The following is a 25434-nucleotide window of genomic DNA, read 5'->3' as shown; positions in this document are numbered from 1 at the left end:
TCATGGACCTCAGGTTAGCAAGGCATCTCTGAGTTCCTTTGGCCTGTCTCGACCAACGTCATTGCCACGGCTCTGGGCGGAAGTCCTCCAGGCCCTAGGAGGATCTGTCACCTTGCAGCTCCCATCTGTCTACATATAGAACAACATACCTAGATCATCCAGTTTCACCTTATTCATTCTCCTAAGTTCCTGTTGACATTTGAACAGCCCTGGCTATCCCTCCATCCTATAAATTGACTGGTTCAGTTGTGCTCTCCACAGATGATCTTCTCGCTGCCGAGCTGCCTGCCTACCCACCTCTCTTAGGCTGGCCACTTTCCTCTCTTGGGCTGGTCCAAGTTCCACCTGAGAATGCAGACTTCTAGAGTAAGAAGAGGGGCAAAATACTCCCAACACATCTAACCTATGATTAGGCAATGAATTGCTACCTGGAATATGTCCACCTTGAGGAAATCACAACTCCTGTCAACTCCAGAAAGCGTGGCCATGGAGGAGTACATCCCTGATGATCTAGCATCTGGTTTCATCTGCCCTGCCACATCACATGCAAATGCGGGCTTCTTTGTGGTGAAAAATGATGATAGATCCTGGCATTATTGAAGCCTCAATACAATCACAGTGAGGAACCGGTACTCTTTGCCACTGATGACCATGGCTTTCCATTTGCTACAAGGAGCAAACATCTTTACTAAATTGGACCTCCAAAATGCATAAAACCTGGTCTGAATTAGGGAGAGTGATTCACGAAAGACCACATTTAACACCCCAAACTGGCCACTATGAGTATGCTGTCATGTAGTTCAGTTTAGTCAACGTCCCTGCGGTCTGCCAGGCACTTACCAACGATATTACCTGAGAGATGCGAAACCACTTTGCCTTCGTGTACCTGGATGTTCTCCATGACCAACGGTTGGTTGATTAACATTTGAGTAATATTGTAAATATATTGTTGATTAAGCCTTCTTTGTTTGCATAACTTAATATGCATTATGTGTAAAAATGGATTTTCAATATTCCTGGATTTCAGTGCTTTAAAAGGGGTAGAGAGGGCGGAAAAAAGGGGAGGAGGGGTGGCATTACTGGTCAGGGATACTATTACAGCTACAGAAAGGGTGGGTAATGCAGCAGGATCCTCTGTTAGGTAGGTATGGGTGGAAATCAGGAACAGGAAGGGAGCAGTTACTCTATTGGGGGTATTCTATAGGTCCCCTGGTAGCAGCAGAGATACAGAGGAGCAGATTGGCAGGAAGATTTTGGAAAGGAGCAAAAATAACAGGGTTATTATCATGGGTGACTTTAACTTCCCTAATATTGATTGGCACCTGATAAGTTCCAAGGGTTTAGATGGGGCAGAGTTTGTTAAGTGTGTGCAGGACGGATTCCTGTCACAGTATGTGGACAGGCCGACCAGGGGGAATGCCATACTAGATCTAGTACTAGGTAATTAACCAGGTCAGGTCACAGATCTCTCAGTAGGTGAGCATCTGGAGGATAGTGACCACCGCTCTCTGGCCTTTAGCATTATCATGGAAAAGGATAGAATCACAGAGGACAGGAAAATTTTTAATTGGGCAAAGGTAAATTATGAGGCTATAAGGCTAGAAATTGCGGGTGTGAATTGGGATGATGTTTTTGCAGGCAAATGTACTATGGACATGTGGTGGATGTTTAGAGATCTCTTGCGGGATGTTAGGGATAAATTTGTCCCGGTGAGGAAGATAAAGAATGGTAGGGTGAAGGAACCATGGGTGACAGATGAGGTGGAAAATCTAGTCAGGTGGAAGAAGGCAGCATTCATGAGGTTTAGGAAGCAAGGATCAGATGGGTATATTGAGGAATATAGGGAAGCAAGAAAGGAGCTTAAGAAGGGGCTGAGAAGAGCAAGAAAGGGGCATGAGAAGGCCTTGGTGAGTAGGGTAAAGGAAAACCCCAAGGTATTCTACAATTATGTGAAGAAAAAAAGGATGACAGGAGTGAAGGTAGGACTGATTAGAGATGAAGGTGGGAAGATGTGCCTGTAGGCTGTGGAAGTGAGCGAGGTCCTCAATGAATACTTCTCTTCAGTATTCACCAATGAGAGGGAACTTGATGATCGTGAGGACAATATGAGTAAGGTTGATGTTCTGGAACATGTTGATATTGAGGGAGAGGAGGTGTTGGAGTTGTTAAAATACATTAGGACAGATAAGTCCCCGGGGCCTGGCGGAATATTCCCCTGGCTGCTCCACGAGGCGAGAGAAGAGATTGCTGAACCTTTGGCTAGGATCTTTATGTCCTCGTTGTCCACGGGAATGGTGCTGGAGGATTGGAGGGAGGCGAATGTTGTCCCCTTGTTCGAAAAAGGTAGTAGAAATAGTCCGGGTAATTATAGACCAGTGAGCCTTATGTCTGTGGTGGGAAAGCTGTTGGAAAAGATTCTTAGAGATAGGATCTATAGGCATTTAGAGAATCATAGTCTGATCAGGGACAGTCAGCATGGCTTGGTGAAGGGCAGATCGTGTCTAGCAAGCCTGATAGAGTTCTTTGAAGAGGTGACCAGGCATATAGATGAGGGTAGTGCAGTGGATGTGATCTATATGGATTTTAGTAAGGCATTTGACAAGGTTCCACAGGGTAGGCTTATTCAGAAAGTTAGAAGGCATGGGTTACAGGGAAGTTTGGCCAGGTGGATTCAGAATTGGCTTGCCTGCAGAAGGCAGAGGGTGGTAGTGGAGGGAGTACATTCAGACTGGAGGATTGTGACTAGTGGTTTCCCACAAGGATCTGTTCTGGGACCTCTACTTTTCGTGATTTTTATTATCGACCTGGATGTGGGGGTAGAAGGGTGGGTTGGCAAGTTTGCAGACGACACAAAGGTTGGTGGTGTTGTAGATAGTGTAGAGAATTGTGAAAGATTGCAGAGAGACATTGATAGGATGCAGAATTGGGCTGAGAAGTGGCAGATGGAGTTCAACCCGGAGAAGTGTGAGGTGGTACACTTTGGAAGGACAAACTCCAAGGCAGAGTACAAAGTAAATGGCAGGATACTTGGTAGTGTGGAGGAGCAGAGGGATCTCGGAGTACATGTCCACAGATCCCTGAAAGTTGCCTCACAGGTGGATAGGGTAGTTAAGAAAGCTTATGGGATGTTAGATTTCATAAGTCGAGGGATAGAGTTTAAGAGTGGCGATGTAATGATGCAGCTCTATAAAACTCTGGTTAGGCCACACTTGGAGTACTGTGTCCAGTTCTGGTCACCTCACTATAGGAAGGATGTGGAAGCATTGGAAAGGGTACTGAGGAGATTTACCAGGATGCTGCCTGGTTTAGAAAGTATGCATTATGATCAGAGATTAAGGGAGCTAGGGCTTTACTTTTTGGCGAGAAGGAGGATGAGAGGAGACATGATAGAGGTGTACAAGATAATAAGAGGAATAGATAGAGCGGATAGCCAGCACCTCTTCCCCAGGGCACCACTGCTCAATACAAGAGGACATGGCTTTAAGGTAAGGGGTGGGAAGTTCAAGGGGGATATTAGAGGAAGGCTTTTTACTCAGAGAGTGGTTGGTGCGTGGAATGCACTGCCTGAGTCAGTGGTGGAGGCAGATACACTAGTGAAGTTTAAGAGACTACTAGACAGGTATAGGGAGGAATTTAAGGTGGGGGTTATATGGGAGGCAGGGTTTGAGGGTCGGCACAACATTGTGGGCCGAAAGGCCTGTACTGTGCTGTACTATTCTATGTTCTATGTTCTAAAAGTACGTAAATACCATACATGATTACAGCACTACATCATAGGTGCATGCCTCCCTAAAGTAAAAAATGAAGAGTACACATTTATCCTCATCTCCTATGTTTTTCTTACAGGTACTTTATGGAGTTACAAAAACATAGAAGTAGTGATGAGATATTTTTTAAAAAGAACCCAAGACAACTACCTACGCACTGAAGTGCAGCGAGATGTTTAAGCTAAACAAAAAGCACAACATTCGATTTCTTTGGAAAAGGAGGAAGGCAGTTGAGTTAAAAATGCAGAAAACTGTTGAAATTCAGTTCCATAAGCAGCCAGTGCCTGGGGATAATAATAATAATTTAATAAAAAAACGAAATAGCTGGCTACATAGAAAGATAGATTTTTGGATTGCACAAAAGATAACTGGCTGATATACACTGAGCGATTTGAGCAGTATTTTGAAGCAAATGAAGTAGCCAATGAAAACTAAGTGCCAGTTGATGGAAATCCAAAGCAACAGACACAAAATGCTGGGGGAACGCAGCAGGCGAGGGAGCATCAATAGGAAGAGGTACAGTCGACACTACGGGCCAAGACCCTGCATTCCACCAGCATTTTGTGTGTGTTGCTAGAATTGCCAGCATCTGAAGAATTTCCTCGTGTTTGCAACTGGAGCACAACTCACATTTGAAAGATCAGTTGAAATTGCGGCATCAATGGAAACAGCAGACAGAGATGTAATTGAGTTGCAGTCACATTTCTATCCGGATAGGCTGGATGAAAGAAGGAACTTTCCCTTAGCTGATGAGACAGTCTAGAAAAGAAGTCACAGTCTTGGTATTGTTATGTATTCCGTAACTGGGTTGCCAAACCAGCAGAAATGGATCGCTCAGTTGGAGTCTGGATTACTAGAACTAAGAAAGTTTTATTAAAGAAACAAGCAACACAGTAATCGAAAGGATAATAAATGCAACAGTTCAACAATGATAAACACACATGTGCACAGAATTAAGATAAAAGGATCAATCAAGCTCTATCGTTGTCTAGGGGTAAATGACCAATTTCAAAGTGACACAAAGTCCAGTTCAATTTAGTTCAGTTTGCAGTAATCGTTGCCATGGCGATGGACAATGTGGGGGGAAGGAGAGAGAGAACAAGAACGAATGATCATTCAAAATGGCTTCCACACACAGACCTGCGATATTGCTCACAAGTAGCTTTCGGGCGAGTCCTTTGTGATGTCTCCGACTGTGACCCCTCCTCCAGATGCGGTCGATCCTCTGCAGTGAACCTGGCACCCAAGCAAGGGCGGACACACACCGGGTTCCCGCTGATCGTACCTTTCCACCCTGCGTGTCTAAGGCTTGGTTCCGCAACCAGCCTTCCAAACGACTCCCGCTGACTTGCGGGGGCGGGGGGGGGGGCACCGCTTCCAGGGTCTCGTTACCTCGTGGTGTCGTGTGTGTCCTGCCTCAGCGAACCTGTCCCTTTTTATCCCCCTGCTGGGGTATCGCCTGTCCATCACTTCAAACAGTTCAGGGTTCAAAGGGGGAGCCGCTCTAGACAGCTCTCTCTCCCGTCCCTTCATTACACATCTCCAAATGCTGCTCCATTGTCTTTCTTATCTCTCTCTCTCTCCCGAAGACAGGTGGCAGACCAACTGCTGATCACACAGGACAGCTAACATCTATGTATATTCTTGTCACAATTCCCCCCTTTAAGGATTTTTACCGGGGGGTAAAAATTACAAACATGAATACATTATTTGATACACACACAAATATACATCTTTATCAGCTATTTGGCTAATACAGCGAGTTTGAAGTTGTCAACACCTGACAGACAGTCAGCCATCACATTTGCTGTTCCTTTTATATGTGTTATTAATAATCCCTTAGACCAGGCTCCAATTTAGCAAACTTCATAGTGGCCAAAAACACTGATGAATTGCGATCAATGTAACCTGTCATTTGGTTTTGTCCCGGACCACAATAACAAGGGTCGTCCCATTCCGACTTAGTTTTTTCTCGCAAGGGCTTAGTAGGAGGGGGAGGGGTAGTGACCGCAGAGTTATGGCAAAACTTCCTACAGTACCCCACCATCTCCAAGAGCCTTCTGAGGGCCCCCTTGTCTGTCGGGGTTGGGAGGTCAGCGATAGCCTGCACTGCAGCTTGCATCGCTGCCAGCTGCCCCTGTGTCACCACAATTCCCAGGTAAGTGACCTACGTGTGGCCGAACTCATTTTTTTCAAGGTTCACCATCAAGCTGGCTTCAGACAGCCATATTAAATTGCCAATACACACCTCTGTGTTCATCAGCCCTTTAGTCACTATATTACTCATTCTATATGAATGTTGCTTGCTAGGCTGACCTATTGTAACAGACACCACCCAACGTCCCAGTTCTTTGCATCGCCTCGGGACAATCAAACACACGGGTGCGAGTCATTTAATTACTTCTCCTAAAGAGTCGCTTTGTTCGGGGATTAAGGGAGAGACCTCATCAGCAGACCTGGCCAAAACAATAGCCTTCTCCCATCTGATCGATACCATACTAATCTTTTCAAAATGGTTTTTTTCTCTTATCAGGGGGCCCCTAGCTTCATTGATTTCCACGCTAACACCGACTAGGTTTGTTAGCATATCAAAAGCCTGTGACCGTCTCAGTTCGCGTCGGTCATAATCAATAACATCCTTCCCCCTGGGCAGCCGGTAAACCTCTTTCATGGTTCCACCAACTGTTCCCTCCAGTACCGCAAAATTTCCACCGGGGGGTACATTGTGGGCCAGGTTGAAAACCTCATCCCCATAACTCCTTTGCACCACACCCCATTCCTCATCTGCGGGTACGGTACTTGGTTTCCCTTTCTTCCTTAGCACTTCTTCCTCCACACAATAGCCTGCTAGTTCCCTTGTCGAGTCTGTGTCAGAGAGAGATGTCTCTGCCAAAACCATCAGTCCCTCGTCTCGCTCCTGCGTCTGCACAAATTCTTTCCTGGCTAATGCTACCTCTGTCCCAGCTCCCTCACTACCTCTTGTCTCACTACACTCTTTCTTTTCACTTTCTACCACCGTCTCGTACAAGACTGGCAGAAACGTCTCAGCTAAATTCACTACCGCGGTCCCGTGATGAACCTGTGAGTCCATGGGCGGGGCCTCAATGCTGTCAGGCTGACCTGTCAATCTCACGACTGGGAACACGATTCCCCCGGCGATGTCATTACCGAGCAAGACTTCCACGCCTTTCATCGGTAATTCGGACCTCACCCCGATCGTGACTAGTCCAGAGACCAGGTTGCTTTGTAAGTGCATCTGGTGCAAAGGGACTGACTCTGTCCCTTCCCCAACACCTTTGACCTTTACCTCCCCAGTCTGGGTCTCTGAGCTAAACTCTAATACACTCTTCAGTATTAGTGACTGACACGCTCCCGTGTCTCTCCAGATCCGCACTGGAACTGGTTTTAACCCCTCCTTCACTGACACCAATCGGGCCGAGATAAACTTCTCGCGCCCTTCCTGAACTTTGGCAGACATGTCCTTCCCTAGCGGTTCGTGTACCAGCTCGATACAGCCAGTCAAAATTGCAGTTTTTCCTTTTCCCGTCTCCTTCTTTGGGGCAAAGCACCTGGACGCAAAGTGTCCGACTTTCCCACAATTATAACAGACGACCCCAGGAGACTTCCTACCAGACTGCTCCCGGTCTACCTTATCCTTCTCACTAGTCCCCGGCTTACTTTCTGACTTTTCCGGCGGACTCTCCCCACCGTCCTGACTACCCTTCTGGTAGCCTTTACTCGGGGCAAACTTCATTTTATGCGTCAACGCATACTCATCCGCTAACTTAGCAGTTGCGGCTAATGTGGCTGCCTCTTTCTCATCTAGGTAGGGTCTCATACCCTCAGGGACACAACCTTTAAACTGCTCAATCAGGATCAGCTGCAGCAGTCTGTCATAATCCCCCTCTACCCCCTTTGAGGCGCACCAACGCTCACAATATGTCTGCATCTCACGGGCAAACTCCAAATACGTGCGGTCCCACTGCTTCCTCGCATTCCGGAACCTCTGCCGGTATGCCCCCGGGACCAACTCATAAATCCTGAGGATGGCCTCTTTCACCACCTCATACCTCTGGGCATCTTCCACGGACAAAGCTGAGTAAGCTTCTTGGGCTTTCCCTTTCAGTACACTCTGAAGTAAAACAGCCCACTTATCCCTCGGCGAGTCCTGACTTATAGCCACTTTTTCGAAATGGAGGAAGTACCGATCCACGTCGGTATCGTCAAATGGGGGAACCAGCCTAACCTCCTGGGTCGCCCGGAACCCTCCACCTTGGTTTGGCACGAGCCCCTGCTCGGCCCTTATCTTTAACTTCTCCAGCTCAAATTCCCTTTCCCTCTGTTTCTCCTCTCGCTTCAGCTGTCTCTCTCTCTCTCTCTTTCTCCTGCCTTTCTAACTCTCTCTCTTGCCTTTCTAACTCCAACTGTCTGTCCCTCTCTTTCTCTTCTCGCTCCAACTGCCGTACCCGGAAATCGTGCTCGAGTCTCAGTTTTTCAAGCTGCACCTGTACCGCGTCTCCAGCAGGTTTTTCAATAGACACCACCCCCAACTCGCCTTGGGGAAACACACCTTTAGATACACAGAGCTATCGTAGAGCACTATGTAGCTCCTCTCTCGTCATTGTCGACTCCCCCTTAGCAAGATTCAACCGTTTGGCCACAGCTACCAATTCCGATTTCCTGGCATCCTCCAATGCCTCCAAGGTCAGCGCCTTTATAAATTCCTCAGCCTCCATTTCTGCTGTTTGTCTTTTCTTCCTTTCGGGAATTTTAACCAAATCAATTTACTCTGTCCCAAATTTAGTGTTCAAAATCACGGACGAGAACCCCACTTATGTTACGTACCCCGTAACTAGGTTGCCAAACCAGCAGAAATGGATCACTCAGTTGGAGTCTGGATTACTGGAACTAAGAAAGTTTTATTAAAGAAACAAGCAACACAGTAATCGAAAGGATAATAAATGCAACAGTTCAGCAATGATAAACACACATGTGCACAGAATTAAGATAACAGGATCAATCAAGCTCTATCGTTGTCTGGGGTAAATGACCAATTTCAAAATGACACAAAGTCCAGTTCAATTTAGTTCAGTTCGCAGTAATCGTTGCCATGGCGATGGACAATGTGGGGGGAAGGAGAGAGAGAACAAGAACGAATGATCATTCAAAACGGCTTCCACACACAGACCTGCGATATTGCTCATAAGCAGCTTTCGGGCGAGTCCTTTGTGATGTCATCTGAGGTCACCGACTGTGACCCCTCCTCCAGATGCGGTCGATCCTCTGCAGTGAACCTGGCACCCAAGCAAGGGCGGACACACACCGGGTTCCCGCTGATCGTACCTTTCCACCCTGTGCGTCTACGGCTTGGTTCCGCAACCAGCCTTCCAAACGACTCCCGCCGACTTGCGGTGGGGGCACCGCTTCCAGGGTCTCGTTACCTCGTGGTGTCGTGTGTGTTCTGCCTTAGCGAACCTGTCCCTTTTTATCCCCCTGCTGAGGTATCGCCTGTCCATCACTTCAAACAGTTCAGGGTTCAAAGGGGGAGCTGCTCTGGACAGCTCTCTCTCCCGTCCCTTGATTATACATCTCCAAAAGCTGCTCCATTGTCTTCCTTATCTCTCTCTCTCTCTCCCGAAGACAGGTGGCAGACCAACTGCTGATCACACAGGACCGCTAACATCTATGTGTATTCTTGTCGCAGTATACAGGACTAGAGTTTTAGTACAGATTTATGGACACTAAACATATCGAGGGGTATGGAGTGAGTGGGGATGTGGCATTCAGAGACAATTAGCTATGAATGCATTGAAATGAAAAGCAGCATTGAAAGGTGAATGATGCTACTCCTGCTCCCATTAATTTAATTTGTGAAAACTAGTTGACTTATAGCAGGCACTCTGAGGCAGTGAAAAATACTAACTCTACCTTTTCCTCAAAATCCGTCAATCCATCTGAAAAATAAGCAACTACTGTCAGTGTCCTCTCCCAGGCCAGCATTGAAACACTGTTAACACTCAGTCAGCTCCATTGAACAATAAACCTTTTCCATATACCTGGAATAAATTACAGTAACAGATTCTTTTCTGGACTCTTTCTTGGGAAATAATTACCAGGTTGAAAGAGAGAAAGAGTCAAGGAGCTCCATGAAAATTTGCAGCAACACAATTTTGAAAAAAATGAAACACACGGTTGGCCCCTTCTCTGTGACTTCTCAAATGAAGAAGGAACATTCCAGTGTCACTACGGATTAATTCCACAATTACACAATTGCTTTTCCATTGAAAACACAGAGAAGTCAGTAGTAAGAGTGAAAATAATACATCACATCACACGCTACTCACCTGTAGCTTTTGGCCCACTTGTGCTTGAGCCTGTGGGTCCTACATTGGCAAAATTAATCTCCACAAGAGATAGCAAATAATCATCCATCCTGAGTGATCACCTAAGAAATTGGAGGAATGATTTCTCACTAATGTTACCATCTTGACATTCTCTCCAGGAGGAATGCAATTTCTTTCCCTTCTGATAATTATCTAGATCCCTTTACAAGGTCATAGTTACATCTGTTCCACTATATGTCCTGAGAATACCAGATGCTAATCTCTCCCCTTCATTCTGTGTTCCATGCTTCTTCATCGCTCTGATAATGAAAACAGTTTCTCTTCACCGACACATCAAATAGCATCTAGAAACATAGACATAGAAAACATAGAAAACCTACAGCACAATACAGGCCCTTCAGCCCACAAAGTTGTGCTGAAATTGTCCCTACCTTAGAAATTACTAGGCTTACCTACAGCCCTCTATTTTCTAAGATCCATGTAGCTATCCAAAAGTCTCTTAAAAGACCCCATCGTATCCGCCTCCACCACCCTTGCCCTTTCCACGCACTCACCACATTCTGAGTAAAAAACTTACCCCTGACATCTCCTCTGTACCTCCTCCCCACCACCTTAAACCTGTGTCCTCTTGTGGCAACCATTTCAGCCACTGGGAAAAAACCTCTGACTATCCAGACATTCAATGCCTCTCATCATCTTATACACCTCTATCAGGTCACCTCTCATACTCCGTCGCTCCAAGGAGAAAAGGCCAAGTTCACTCAACCTATTCTCATAAGGCATGCTCTCCAATCCAGTCAACATCCTTGTAAATCCCCTCTGCACTATTTCTTTGGCTTCCACATCCTTCCTGTAGTGAGGCGAACAGAACTGAGCACAGTTCTCCAAGTGGGGTCTGACCAGGGTACTATATAGCTGCAACATTACCTCTTGGTTCCGAAATTGAATTCCACGATTGATGAAGGCCAATACTCCGTATGTCTTCTTAACCACAGAGTCAACCTGCGCAGCTACCTTGAGCATCCTATGGACTTGGACCCCAAGATCCCTCTAATCCTCCACACAGCCAAGAGTCTTACCATTAATACTATCATATTTGACCTTCCAATATGAGCCACTTCACACATATCTGGGTTGAACTCCATCTACCACTTGTCAGCCCAGTTTTGCATCCTATCAATGTCCCACTGTCATCTCTGACAGCCCTCCACACTATCCACAACACCTCCAACCTTTGTGTCATCAGCAAACGTACTAACCCATCCCTCTACTTTCTCATCCAGGTCATTTATAAATATTACAAAGAGTAAGTCTGTCATATACCTGGCTCTGAAACACCTAGAAAACAAGGACATGTATCAGAAAGCTGTTTCTGGATTTCAGTTCAGCATTCAGCATTATTTTCCCACAGATCTTGGTGAACAAGCTCCTGCTCCTTGGTCTAATTGCACCACTGTGCAACTGGGAATTGGACCTCCTAACCAGCAGACCTCAGGTAACCGGAATGCAGCCACTTCTCCCTCCCCATCTACCTGAACACAGGTGCCCCTCCAGGGAGCCTATTGCTGTACACTCTACTCACATGACAGCACAGCCTAACACCTGAGTAATCACATTATAAGTTCACCGATGACACAACAGTGGCGAGGCTCATCACCAGCAATGATGAAACAGCCAATGAGGAGGTGGAAGAGCTCGAGGACAGGTGCTAGTTAAAGAGCCTCTTGCTCAATGTCAACAAGACAAAGGAGATGGTTATCATCTTCAGAAGAACTAGCACCACTCATACCCCTCTTTACATCAGTGGAAAGTGCAGGCAGTTTCAAACTCTTGGGCGTGCATATCTTGCACAACCTTTCCTGGTCCCAAAAGATGACATGCACAATCAGGAAAGCTCATCAATGCTTCAACTTCCTGAGGAGGCTGAAGAGAGCTGAATTATGCACATCTATAGTCATTTCATTCTACAGATAGGCAGTGGAGAACATCCTAAGAAGCTGCATCTCTGCTTGGTATAGAAACTGCAGTGTGGCAGACAGGAAGGCTCTATAATAGGTCATCAAAACTGCCAAATGCACCAACAGCACCAGCCTACGCAGCATCAAGAAAATATATACAGAAAGATGCCAGCAAAGAGTCAGTAACATCAACATGGATTCCACCCACACTCCTCATGGACTGTTCGTCCCACTCTTATCAGGAAGGAGGCTATGCCACATCCATGCTAGGACCACAAGACTCAAAAGTAATTACTTTCCCCAAGCATTATGGCAGTTTAACACTTCCAACAGCTAACCCACCTGTCCACACTACCAACCTGCACTACCTATTATCTCCTGTCAGTCACCTTAGGTACAGGCACTCCTGTGCTTAGCGTCACTTAATGGACATACAATTAATCTATGTATATAAGATATCTTATATACTTATATTTATTGTGTATTATTGTGCTCCTTATCTTATTTATTGTGTTTTTTTGCTGCATTGGATCCGTAAAAACAAACATTTTATTCTCCTTAAACTTCTGTATAGGAAATGATACTAAACAGTCTTGAAAATTCATTTCAATATTTATCTGATCATCACACAAACCCTTCTGGTACAAGGAGAGCAACCTGGGTTTCTCCTGTTGGTTTGTAGGGATACAAACATCTTCAGGTAGCAGCTAGTTAATTCAGCAGAAAACCAGTCGTCAAATATCAACTGTTTACATGATACTCTGTGGCAGTATTCAAACTGAGACTATTGTCCAGTTAAGTGACCTGCTTTAGATATCAATGGCACATTTTCCTCTATTTGCACTTGTAAAATACTTTATCCAACAATATAACATCCATTGATACTTTCTGGACATGAAAACTAGCCAATGGATGTGGGACAGTATGATTCTGTACTATTGTAAATACACAGAATACAAGGATATATGAGGAGGTATTTCTTTATATCTGGAACTCATTGCACAACAGTTATGGAGGCCAAATCGGAGGGAGATAGATTCTTTATTAGTACAGTCATCAATAGTCATGGAAAGAAGGCAGGTGAATGGAGTGAAATGGGATAATACATCAGTCATGATGGAATAGTGGAGTAGACTTGATGGGCTAAGTGGCCTCATTTTGCTCCTATGGTTTTATGGTCACAGAGAAGACAGTAACTATGTGCTCATGTTAATCAATCCTTATTGAAATTGTATATTTATGACCTATGGAAAGGTTGTTTTCTGGACAGATCTCAGAAATGGAATCTCGATTTGTATAGCTGGTACAAATCTAATCTATGATTTTACTGCCCACTAATTTTAATCAAATACAACAAATTGAATTGAACACCACTGTTTTGTCAATGAATGGTAATCATGTTCTAGATCTAAACTGTCTCGAGTAGATAACAGCCTCTGAACCTGCTGTCACAATCACTTCCTCTCTGCAGTCTTCCAGAGTCTGGACAAGTTGTGTACCCGCAGCAAGTGAGTTAGTTAATTTCAGCCTGTTACACCACTGGTGTTTAGGGCACCTACAGTGGGTGAATAAGACATTAATGGAATACTTTTTTGACTCTGTTTACAATAAAGGACCTGGAAGCTATTGAATACAGGATGAGAACAGTGATACTTTGAAATATATCGATATTATGAAGGAGCAAGTGTTGGTGTACTTGTGACACATAAAGCTGGATAAATCTCAAAAGACTAACCAACTGTACCATAGGACAGTGTGGAAATTATTGTGGTTATTGGTGTCCTGCCAGAGATTTTTGTTTCATTCTTAGCAGCAAGTGATTTACTAGAAGACTGTAAGAAGGTTGATGTGTGTTTATTTTTGACGGGCTGCAAGAATAAACCAAGATGCTAAAAAAACAACAAAGAACTATAGTAGGAAAGTTATGGTACAAGATTCTGAAAGATAGGATTTATTTGCATTTGTAAAGGTAATAACTGATTAGGGTGGGTCAGTGCGACATTGTTTGTGAGAGATGCCGTCACACAAGTTTGAGTATTTTGAGGAAGTGACCAAGGGGATTGTAAAAGGCAATGTGGGTGATGCCTATATGCACTTTAGCAAGGCCTTCGACAATGTGTAATATGATGGACTGGTCCAGAAGATTAAAATACACAAGACACAGAATGAGATTGCAAATTTGCAAAACAATTGAGCACAGGTTGGCATTTGGTCAGTATGAACAAGTTGGGCGAAAGGGCCTGTTTCAGTGCTGTATAATTATTAATCACCATGAATTTATGAATGTTTAATTCTACAACTTCAGACAATTTGATTTATCTGCTTGTATCAGTCATCCATCCATGATATTGACGTAGTTTGTGTTTTATTTCTCTCTGGAAGTGGAGAACATGACTAGAAGGTCAGGCTGCTGGGTATGTCCTCCTTCCCTGCATTTTCAGACCTTCCATTTTTGCTCATCTCTGCTCCCACTTTAACCGTTCCCATTCATTCATTGACAAGATCAGCACGTAAACAGCTGGTCACCTCCGGTTTTACCGTGAGTCATTACCCCACCCCCACCGTCTTCATGCCTTCACAAGCTGATTTTGTGTCCTTTCCTGTTATTACAACGGGGTCTTCGCCCTGAAACATTCACTGATTCGCTTCTCCTGATCAGCTCTGCGACCCAACTTCATTCCGTATTTACAATATGCTTCATACTTCCGCTTCTCCGTCCACATGATTTCAAACCGTGCCCAAGATGGCTACGCATGCGCACTGTTGTTCCTCAGACCTCCAACACACGGTGAGCCGTTACCACAATTGATGAGCCGCTTTCAGTCAAAGTCTCATTCAAGCCACGTGTTTTACTGAGAGGTTTCAAGATTAGCCCGGGGAAGTTGCACCTTGATGAACTCTGAATCCCGCGAAGTTTAAAGTGGTGGTAGGAGAAGGGAAGACCGGCCTACAGTGGCACGGCGTGAATTTGCGCACGCGTACTTCTGACATGGGCTTTGAGTTACCCAGCCGGATTGACTGAAGGCAGGTTTCCGATCTTCGGCTTCTCACCAGAGCTGGAAAAAGGTGAGAGATACCACTAAGTTTTAAGATACAGATAGAAGCTCGATGTGGTGGGTGGGCTCAACAGTGATAGTGGGCAAAGCTCGTTAAAATGTTCAGTGAAGATCAAAAATAGATGTGCAGGAAATACAAATAGAAGCTAGGTACTTACTCGGACATTTTGTGGAAGAATTTTTGGTGACTGCAAATGTGAAATGCAAAATCTTCTGTTGTTGATATTTCTGAACGATTTAACTCCATGCTGAAAGTATGTCTAATGGAAAGAATGAAGTGCTGTTACGAGAGGTTTTAAGCTTCCTTGAAACGTTCAGAAAGTTAAAGGCAGAAATTACAGTGTAACGACTTGGTGGAGAATTTACTCTAACAATTGGAACGAGGGAAATGGCGTAGAATTTGTGATCATTGATTCTTGAACAGAAGAATATTTTATTAAGGCAATAGCTATAATTCTAGAAGAAATGAGAATGAGGCAGTTTTGAAAGATGTGACATTTTATAAATACTTGCAGGCTCAGATTTATTGATCACATTTACATCAAAACATGCAGTAGAATTGCCGGTGCAACAAAACAGTTGCTGAGATACTCAAACTGCCCTATCTGGCACCAACAATCATTTCACAAAGTCGCTTAGGTCACATTTCTTCCCCATTATGATGCCTGGCCTGAACAACAACTGAATCTCTCACAAGAGAAATCTGCAGTTGCGGGAAATCCAAACAACACACTCAAAATGCTGGAGGAACTCAGCAGGCCAGGCAACATCTATGGAAACAAGTACAGTCGATGTTTTTGTCTGAAACTCTTCGACTGGACTGGAGAAAAAAAGTTGAGGGGTAGATTTAAAAAGTGGGGGAGGGGAGAGAGAAACGCAAAGTGATAGGCGAAACGGGGGAAGGGTGAGATGAAGTCGATAGCTGGGAAGTTGACTGGTGAAAGAGATGTAGAGTTGGAGAAGGGGAAGTCTGATAGACGAGGATAGAAGGCCATGGAGGAAAGAAATGTGGGGAGGAGCACCAGAGGGAGGCGGTTGGCAGGTAAGGTGAGAGAAGGAAAAGGGGATGGGGACTGCTGAAGGAGAGAGCGGGGGGGTGGAGGGTGTTGGGCCACTACCAGAAGTTTGAGGAATCAATGTTCATGCCATTAGGTTGGAGGCTACCCAGATGGAATGTGAGGTGTTGTTCCTCCAACCTGAGTGCAGCCTGTTCACGACAGTGGAGAAGGCCATGGATTGACATATTGGAATGGGAAGTGGAATTAAAATGGGTGCCTCCCAGTGACACAGGTGCTGATGAAGTCAGTGACAACAGTGGTGTATTCATACAGATTCGAAGTTGGATCCTTGAATATTGTCCTGTCCATTGACAAAGCAGTCTTGCAAGCACTCCTCTACCTCCCTTGACTATATCTTGGTCCTCATCACTATACCTCATTTTGTTAGGCTAACAGGCATCATGAGAAGGTGACTTGAGAATAGTAGTTGTCAGTGTAATGTTACTGGAGCACCAATGTCATGGCTTTTGGCTGTAAGGAGTCTGTACGTTCTCCACATGACCATATTGGTTCTCTCTTGGTGCTCCAGTTTGCTCCCACATCCTAAAGGTTAATTGGTTACATGGGTGTAATTGGGCAGTGCAGACTCATGAGCCGAAAGGGTCTGCTACGGTGCTGTATCTCTAAATAAAATAAAACTTCTCTGCATAGCCAGATAGCCAGATGTCACTGTCATTCCACAGGTACAAAAAAAATAATTACAACAGCTTTATTTTAAATGCTTTTAAGTATAAATTCAATTACATTTCACTTTTTTTTTACCAGTTCATATTATTTCCTTTCTTCCTCCCTCATTCTGCAGCATAATGCCACCAAGTGTTGAATGACTGTCTGGGACCAACAGGAAGCGAGCAGAACCCAGAGGACAAAGGGAGAGTGAGCTTTACAATGCATTGTGCTGCTGGAGCCTGAGTTGCCTGACCAAGTTAGTCAATGTGAATCTGATATGAGCAATGGTGAGATCACCCTTTAGTGTCAATGATACGAAGGAGATGGTGAGTCACATTCTTCAAGTAGAGCTCATCTGCATTGTTGCTGTTGACGGGAAGGGTGTCTTGTTCAGATGCATGGAGCTGGCAATCACTCCATTCACAAGTGTACTGATTGCCACTTTGAACTGCAGTTCTCCACGTGGAGAAGGTATCTTGAATATACATAAGACATAGGAACAGAATTAGGCCATCTGCCCCATTGAGGCTGCTGCACCATTCAATCATGGCTGATCCTTTTTTTTCCTCCTCCTCAACCCTAGTTCCTGGCCTTCTCTCTGTAACCTTTGATGCCTTAACCATATAACAATTACAGCATGGAAACAGGTCATCTCGTCCCTTCTAGTCCATGCCAAATGCTTACTCTCACCTCGTCCCACTGACCTGCACTCAGCCCATAACCCTCCATTCCTGTCTATATAGCTATCCAATTTTACTTTAAATAACAATATCAAACCTGCCTCTACCACTTCTGCTGGAAGCTCGTTCCACACAGCTACCACTCTCTGAGTAAAGATGTTTCCCCTCATGTTACACCTAAACTTTTGCCCCCTAACTCTCAACTCATGTCCTCTTGTTTGAATCTTCCCTACTCTCAATGGAAAAAGCCTATCCACGTCAACTCTATCTATCCCCCTCATAATTTCAAATACCTCTATCAAACACCCCACCCCCCCACCAGCCTTCTATGCTCCAAAGAATAAAGACCCAAATTGTTTCACCTTTCTCTGTAACTTAGGTGCTGAAACTCAGGTAACATTCTAGTAAATCTTCTCTGTACTCTCTCTATTTTTGTTGACATCTTTCCTATAATTCAGTGACCAGAACTGTACACAATACTCCAAATTTGGCCTTACCAATGCCTCGTACAATTTTAACATTACATCCCAACTCCTATACTCAGTGCTCTGATTTATAAAGGCCAGCAAAAGCTTTCATCACCACCCTATCCACATGAGATTCCACCTTCAGGGAACTATGCACCATTATTCCTATATCCCTCTGTTCTACTGCATTCTTCAATGCCCTACCATTTACCATGTATGGCCTATTTTGACTAGTCCTACCAAAATGTAGCACCTCACATTTATCAGCATTAAACTCCATCTGCCATCTTTCAGTCCACTTTTCTAACTGACCTAAATCTCTCTGCAAGCTTTGAAAACCCACTTCATTATCCACAACACCACCTATCTTAGTATCATCTGCATACTTACTAATCCAATTTACCACCCCATCATCCAGATCGTTAATATATACGACAAACAACATTGGACCCAGTACAGATCCCTGAGGTACACCACTAGTCTCTGGCCTCCAATCTGACAGACAGTTATCCACCACTACTCTCTGGCATCTCCCATCCAGCCACTGCTGAATCTATTTTACTACTTAAATATTAATACCTAAAGATTGAACCTTCCTAACTAACCTTCCGTGTGGAACCTTGTCAAAGGCCTTACTGAAGTCCATATAGACAACATCCACCGCTTTACCCTCCTCAACTTTCCTAGTAACGTCTTCAAAAAATTCAATAAGATTTGTCAAACATGACCTTCCACGCACAAATCCATGTTGACTGTTCCTAATCAGACCCTGTCTATCCAGATAATTATATATACCATCTCTAAGAATACTTTCCATCAATTTACCCACAACTGACGTCAAACACATAGGCCAATAATTGCTAGTTTAACTCTTAAAACCATTTTGTATGAAATGGAACAACATGAGCAAATCCCCAATCCTCCGGCACCACCCCCATTTCTAATGACATTTGAACTATTTCTGTCAGAGCCCCTGCTATTTCTACACTAACTTCCCTCATGGTCCTAGGGAATATCCTGCCAGGACCCAGAGACTTATCCACTTTTATATTCCTTAAAAGCGCCAGTACTTCCTCTTCTTTAATCATCATAGTTTCCATACCTTTCCTACCTGTTTCCCTTACTTTACACAATTCAATATCCTTCTCCTTAGTGAATACCAAAGAAAAGAAATTGTTCAAAATCTCCCCCATCTCTTTTGGCTCCACACATAGCTGTCCACTCAGATTCTCTAAGGGACCAATTTTATCCCTCACTATCCTTTTGCTATTAATAGAACTGTAGAAACCCTTTGGATTTATTTTCACCTTACTTGCCAGAGCAGCCTCATATCTTCTTTTTGCTTTTCTAATTTTTTTCTGAAGATTCTTTTTAAATTCCTTATATTCTTCGAGCACCTCATTTATTCCATGCTGCCTGTATTTATTGTAGATATCTCTCTTTTTCCTAACCAAGTTTCCAATATCCCTTGAAAACCATGGCTCTCTCAAACTTTTAACCTTTCCCTTCAACCTAACAGGAACATAAAGATTCTGTACCCTCAAAATTTCACCTTTAAATGACCTCCATTTCTTTATTACATCCTTCCCATAAAACAAATTGTCCCAATCCACTCCTTCTAAATTCTTTCGCATCTCCTCAAAGTTAGTCTTTCTCCAATCAAAAATCTCAACCCTGGGTCCAGACCTGTCCTTCTCCATAATTATATTGAAACTAATGGCATTGTGATCACTGGACCCGAAGTGCTCCCCAACACATACCTCTGTCACCTGCCCTGTCTCATTCCCTAACAGGAGATCCAACACTGCCCCTTCTCTAGTTGGTACCTCTATGTATTGCTGCAAAAAACTAGCCTGCACATATTTTACAGCCAGCCTTTTTACAGTATGGGCTTCCCAGTCTATGTGTGGAAAATTAAAATCTCCCACAATCACAACCTTTTGCTTACTACAGCTATCTCCCTGGCTGATCAAAAATCTGTCTTAAATACACCCAACGATCTGGCCTCCAGAGCTGCATGTGGCAACAAATTCCACAAATTCACCACCCTTTGGCTAAAGAAATCTCTCCGCGTCTCTGTTTTGAAAGGACGCCCCTCTATTCTGAGGCTGTGCCCTCTTGTCCTAGACTATCCCACCATGGGAAACATCCTTTCCGCATCTGCTGTCTAGGCCTTTCAATATTTAAAAGGTTTCAATGAGATTTCCATCCCCCCCCACCAAAACCTTCTGAATTCCAGTGAGTGCAGACCCAGAACCATCAAACCTTCCTCATATGATAACCCTTTCATCCCTGCATCCCTGGAATCATCCTTGTGAACCTCCTCTGGGCCCTCTCCAATGCCAGCCCGTCTTTTCTAAGATGAGAAGCCCAAAACTGTTCACAATACTCAGTGTGAGGCCTCACCAGTGCCTTACAAAACCTCAGCATCACATCCTTGCTCTTGTATTCTAGACCTCTTGAAATGAATGCTGACATGGCATTTACCTTCCTCACCACCGACTCAACCTGCAAGTTAACCAGGGTGCTCTGCACAAGTCCCTGTGCATTGCTGCTGGGTAAGCAGTTACAGCTGTTCACTCCAGCAGCATGTCAGTATTTTGCTGCACCTTCTGCCTTTTTCGAGACGCTGGAGGCTGCAAGTTATGTAACTTCGTGTCAAGACTTCGTTAAATGTACAAAGTCCTTGACCTCCACCCCCTTTCATTCTGCTGTCTGTGACCCTTGCATAGCTCCAGACCAGGTTTGGGTTTCTTTCCTGAATCACAAAGTTGAAGCAGCATTTCAGGGTTATTTTTTTCTCCCCCTAGGATCCTCTAGATTCGTGTTCACCAATCTTTTTAAGCCCAAGATCCCTTACCTCGACCTGAGTGAAAGGTAAGATCTACCTACTAAATCGTTTAGAGAGAACACAGCTCGGATTGTACTTCCAATTTGAGGCCTTTTATTTGGGCGAATTGTATTTGAATTACACAAAATACATTTGTCAAAATTTCAAATTAATTCAAACAAGAAAACACTGTAACTAGCATAGGAAATAGGTCATAGCTGCCTCTCTTTAAGAATATTACAATACTTCACACCTTTAATTCTATGTTTCATTATTTAATTTTATTTTAACACGAAAAATAAATGAATAAAAATTGGCCATTGCACTCAGTGTGATGACTGGGGCTGAATACTTTCTGCTAGTTCCCTGAAATTTGGCTCATAACTACAGCCAGTCTGAGACAGTCTGGTCAGTAAGACAGCTCCTGTACTTAGATTTAATAATTTTCATCTGTGAAAATGCAACTTCACATTGATAAGTTGACCCGAAGTAGGTACTGACTTTCAGTGCTATAAAACCAACGCACACACCGCACATTGCTGGGGCCCCATCAGTTGTAATTGCCACCAGTTTATGAATGGGGATGTCATTTTCACAGATTTTTTAAACTCGTTGTAAATATCCTCACCTCTCATTCTCTCCTTTAATTGCAAAAGAGTGGGGAAGTCCTCCTTTCTTGTAAAATCCTGGAAAGCCATTCTGACAAATACAACAAGCTGAGCTGTTTGCATTTCATCCAGGTATTCATCGAACTGTAGTGAATAATATTCACAGAGTGACAAGTCGATCCACGAACTCTGACAGTGACTCTACCCTCCTTGTCACTGTTGCAGGGCTAAGTGGTATATTATGTATTGCGGTTGTGATGCAGTTTTTGTTTTTAAAGTCATTAAAAACAGTCTCTGCAGTAATGGCCAATGAATAAATCGCCATCTGTAAAAAGGCTTCTTGTGTTTAGCCAAAAGGTGACTTACACGAAATGATGCTTCAATAACAGCCTTATTTTGAGCAGCATGTTTGTGAGAAACGATTGCTGGGCTTTCAACCCAGATCTCAGCTCCTCAACTTTCCTGGAACGAATTGCACTCTTTGGGGGGTAGGTGTCTTTATATTTCTGGTGGTTGGTGTTGTGGTGCCACTCCAGATTCCCTCTTTTAGTCAGTGCTTGTGTTTGGTGGCACAACATACATACACACTTGTCTTTCACCAAGGTAAATAGAAATTCCTCTTCCCATTCTGGATGGAATTTGTACGTTTTTGCCTTCTTTCGTGGAGCCTCTGCCATGCTATCAGGATATCACGAGCGAATGCGGTATATTGATATTTGTGACAGTCTGTACTCTTATCTAATCTAATTGGTCACTTTGATGCAGCACAAGCTACGCTGAAAATGTGGTGCATGGCGGGGCAGCTACACACATGCACACTGGGCAGAAAGAATGAACGAAAACCGCGCAACCCGGAAACAATCTCTCTTTTCAAACAGCTTTCAGTAGCAAAAGTATTGCTATATTACCATTATCCTAATTAGTATTACTTATTTTTATAATGCTCACATTACAACAGTATTTGTGTATTTATTTTTGATTTTTTTCGGGATCTACTGGGAAAGTCTCAAAGATCGACCGGTTGGCGGCCACTACTCCAGATCACTTAGATTCACTGAAGTTGATTGCTTTTGTTCTTTTGTCCTCTCTCATGTACTTTATCATTTTGAATTCGTTTCACAGGTTACTAGGAAAAGATCTGCCGATGGGAAGCTTAACCCAAACATCGGGTCAAAACCTGAATGAGTTGGTCAGTTCATTCACCACTGAACACCGGTCACTAAACACAGAAGCGAAAAACACCATTCAGACTGGGAAGAAACAGTATAGATGTTCTTTATGTGGGAAGGGTTTTACCCGATCTTACATGCTGCTGAGGCACCACCGAGTTCACACTGGGGAGAGGCCATACACCTGTTCGATATGTGGGAAAGGCTTCACTTCTTCATCCAACCTACAGACGCACCAACTCGTTCACACTGATGCAAGACCTTTCAAATGCTCCGAATGTAAGAAGAGCTTTAAAAGCAGGGCTCATCTGTTGAAACACCGACAGACTCATACTGGAGAGAGACCATTTACCTGCTCCGTGTGTGAGAAGGGATTCAGTTCTTCATCCAACCTACAAACACACCAACTTATTCACACCAATTTGAGACCTTTTAAATGTTCTCTATGTAAAAAGGATTTTAAAAACAGCAGTGATCTGCTGAAACACCAGCACACTCACAGTGGAGAGAGACCCTTCACATGTTCTGAGTGTGGTAAGGGATTCACTTCTTCATCCAACCTCACTGCACACCAACTTGTTCACACTGATAAGAGACCCTTTAAATGCTTTGACTGTGTGAAGAGCTTTAAAAGCAAACAAGAACTGCTGAAACATCAACGCACTCATGCCCTAGAAAGGCCATTCACCTGCTCTCGATGTGGGAAGGGATTCACTCGACCATCCAGCCAACTGGCACACCAGTGTACCAGGGCAGGTGGGAAAGGTTTCAGGCGTTCCCTTCAGCTCACCACTCACCAGTTTGTTCATAGCAATCAGGATCCATTTCAGTTTACTGACGGCAACAGGAACGATTTGCTGGTATGGCATCGTGCCTATGCTGGAGAGAGGCCATTTACCTGCCCAGTGTGTGGAAAAGGATTCACCCTGTCATCCACACTGCTAAGACACCAACTCATTCACAGTGGAGAGAGGCCATTCGTTTGCTCTGTGTGTGGAAAGGGATTCACTTTGTCAGCCGACCTGTTGAAGCATCAGCGAATCCACACTGGAGAAAAACCCTTCAAATGCACACTGTGTGGGAAAAAATTCAGATGTTCAACCAACCTTAATGTCCATCAATGTGTGCACACTGGGGAGAGACCGTTTACATGCTCTGTCTGTGGGAAGGGATACATCCTGTCTTCCCACCTGCTGAGACATCAGCTTGTTCACACTGATCAGAGACCTTTTAAATGCTTTGACTGTGAGAAAAGCTTTAAACACAGAAGCGATTTGCTGAGACACCAACGTACTCACACTTTGGAAAGGCCATTCGCCTGCTCTGTGTGTGGAAAGAAATTCACCCTTTCATCATATCTGCTAAGACACCAGCTCACTCACACTGGAGAGAGGCGATTTACTTGCTCAGTGTGTGGGAAGGGATTCACGCAGTCATCAACCCTACTGAGACACCAACTCACACATACAGGAGAGTGGCCGTTCACCTGCTCAGACTGTGGAAAGGGATTCACTTGCAGTTCTCATCTCACTGAACATAAACGTCTTCATACTGGTGAGAGATGGTTTCCTCTTTGTGTAGGAAAGGATTCAGTAGATGATCCAAGCATATGAGGTACCAGTTTCTTCACACTGAAGAGAACTGATACACCTAATCCATGTGTCGACAGAGATTTACTTCATTTCACTAAACACTAGCTTATTCAATCTGATACGGTAGCTTTTAGTGTTTGGGCTGTGAAATTTGTTGTAAAAGCAAGTGATTTGTAAAACACCAATGTACTTGCCCTTGGAAGAGGCCATTAAAAATTCCACAGTTGGTAGAGAATTCTCTCAATATTTGAATTGTTGAGCTACTAAAAAACTCACAGGTGACTGCAGTAAAGTTATGATAATCTTGTATCCGATGTTTCGACATCTTGGTTGGCATTGATGAGTTGGGTCGAAGGGCCTGTTCCTGTGTTGTATTACTCTATAACTAACCTGGATGCTAAGTCATTGCTATCCACTGGGTGTCGGGTCAGCACTTGTTAGGTGAAGGTGAAGGGCCAGCATGGCTTGGGTTTGTATTTGGGATCGGGATCACTGAGCGGGGGTTAAGATTGCAATGAGCTTTGACTCAGAGCTCAAGCCAGAACTGGGATCCACCGTATAATCTGGGTGTGTAGCTCGAACTAGGCTACAGAGTGTAATCCACATTTGCAGAACTCCTAAAATCAATCTGGGGTCCAGAGTATAATCCGAGTGTACAGCTGGAGCTGGGACCAAGAAAGGATGAAGTGTATAAAGATTGCAGTCACCAGTCCTGGCTGTACACCCTGTCCTCACTCTCTGAAATACAAGCTGAAACTCACTGGGCTGTGTGTCCTGCTCTCTTTAAACTCACAGAGTTCACTGGAAAATTTATTATGTGTAACAGATGTTCCTTTTTAAAAAAGTGCAAAATAAATGTGAGACAATGGGAAAGAAATCCAAAAGTCTAGTAAACTTTGCTAGTGCATTCAACACCAGTGCATTATTGGAGTTTTAATGTACAAAACTGAATTCTGTTTATATCTGGAGCTAATCCATATACATCTTGTTCATTAACATTTGTTTCTGTTGACACCTGCCTTTCTCCCATTAATCTTTCCCACATTAATCACTCAACCAAAATTCTGAATATAATGACAGTTCTTTTAGAGAATTATAAATGTCCATTTATGTGACAGAAATCTTCTTGGTAATGGGGTCTTGCCAGATCACAGAAACAAAATGCTGGGGGATCTCAACAAACCAGACAAAATCTATGGAAAGGAATAAACAGTTAACATTTTGTGCTGAGACCCC

General features: G+C 44.0%; 1 protein-coding gene across 3 annotated transcripts in view; it reads left to right on the top strand.

The window, feature by feature from the left end:
* Positions 1–14821: 14821 nt before the first annotated feature.
* Positions 14822–25434, top strand: part of LOC134353273 (zinc finger protein 665-like) — a 73462-nt gene continuing 62849 nt past the window's right edge. The window contains exons 1-4 of one of the 3 annotated variants that reach the window (XM_063061305.1): positions 14822–15135; positions 16986–17178; positions 20810–20876; positions 22560–25114. In XM_063061305.1, coding sequence (XP_062917375.1) covers positions 22582–24219 — 1638 coding nt within the window. In that variant the 5' untranslated portion in view covers positions 14822–15135; positions 16986–17178; positions 20810–20876; positions 22560–22581 and the 3' untranslated portion in view covers positions 24220–25114. Of the gene's footprint in view, positions 15136–16985; positions 17179–20809; positions 20877–22559; positions 25115–25434 lie in introns of those variants that run through there. The other 2 variants (XR_010019570.1, XM_063061304.1) reach the window with 2 other exon arrangements.

This window comes from Mobula hypostoma, chromosome 10, assembly GCF_963921235.1.
Source record: "Mobula hypostoma chromosome 10, sMobHyp1.1, whole genome shotgun sequence".
Lineage (NCBI taxonomy): Eukaryota > Metazoa > Chordata > Chondrichthyes > Myliobatiformes > Myliobatidae > Mobula > Mobula hypostoma.
The sequence above is the reverse complement of the archived record's forward strand: the minus strand, read 5'-3'. Positions and strand labels throughout refer to the sequence as shown.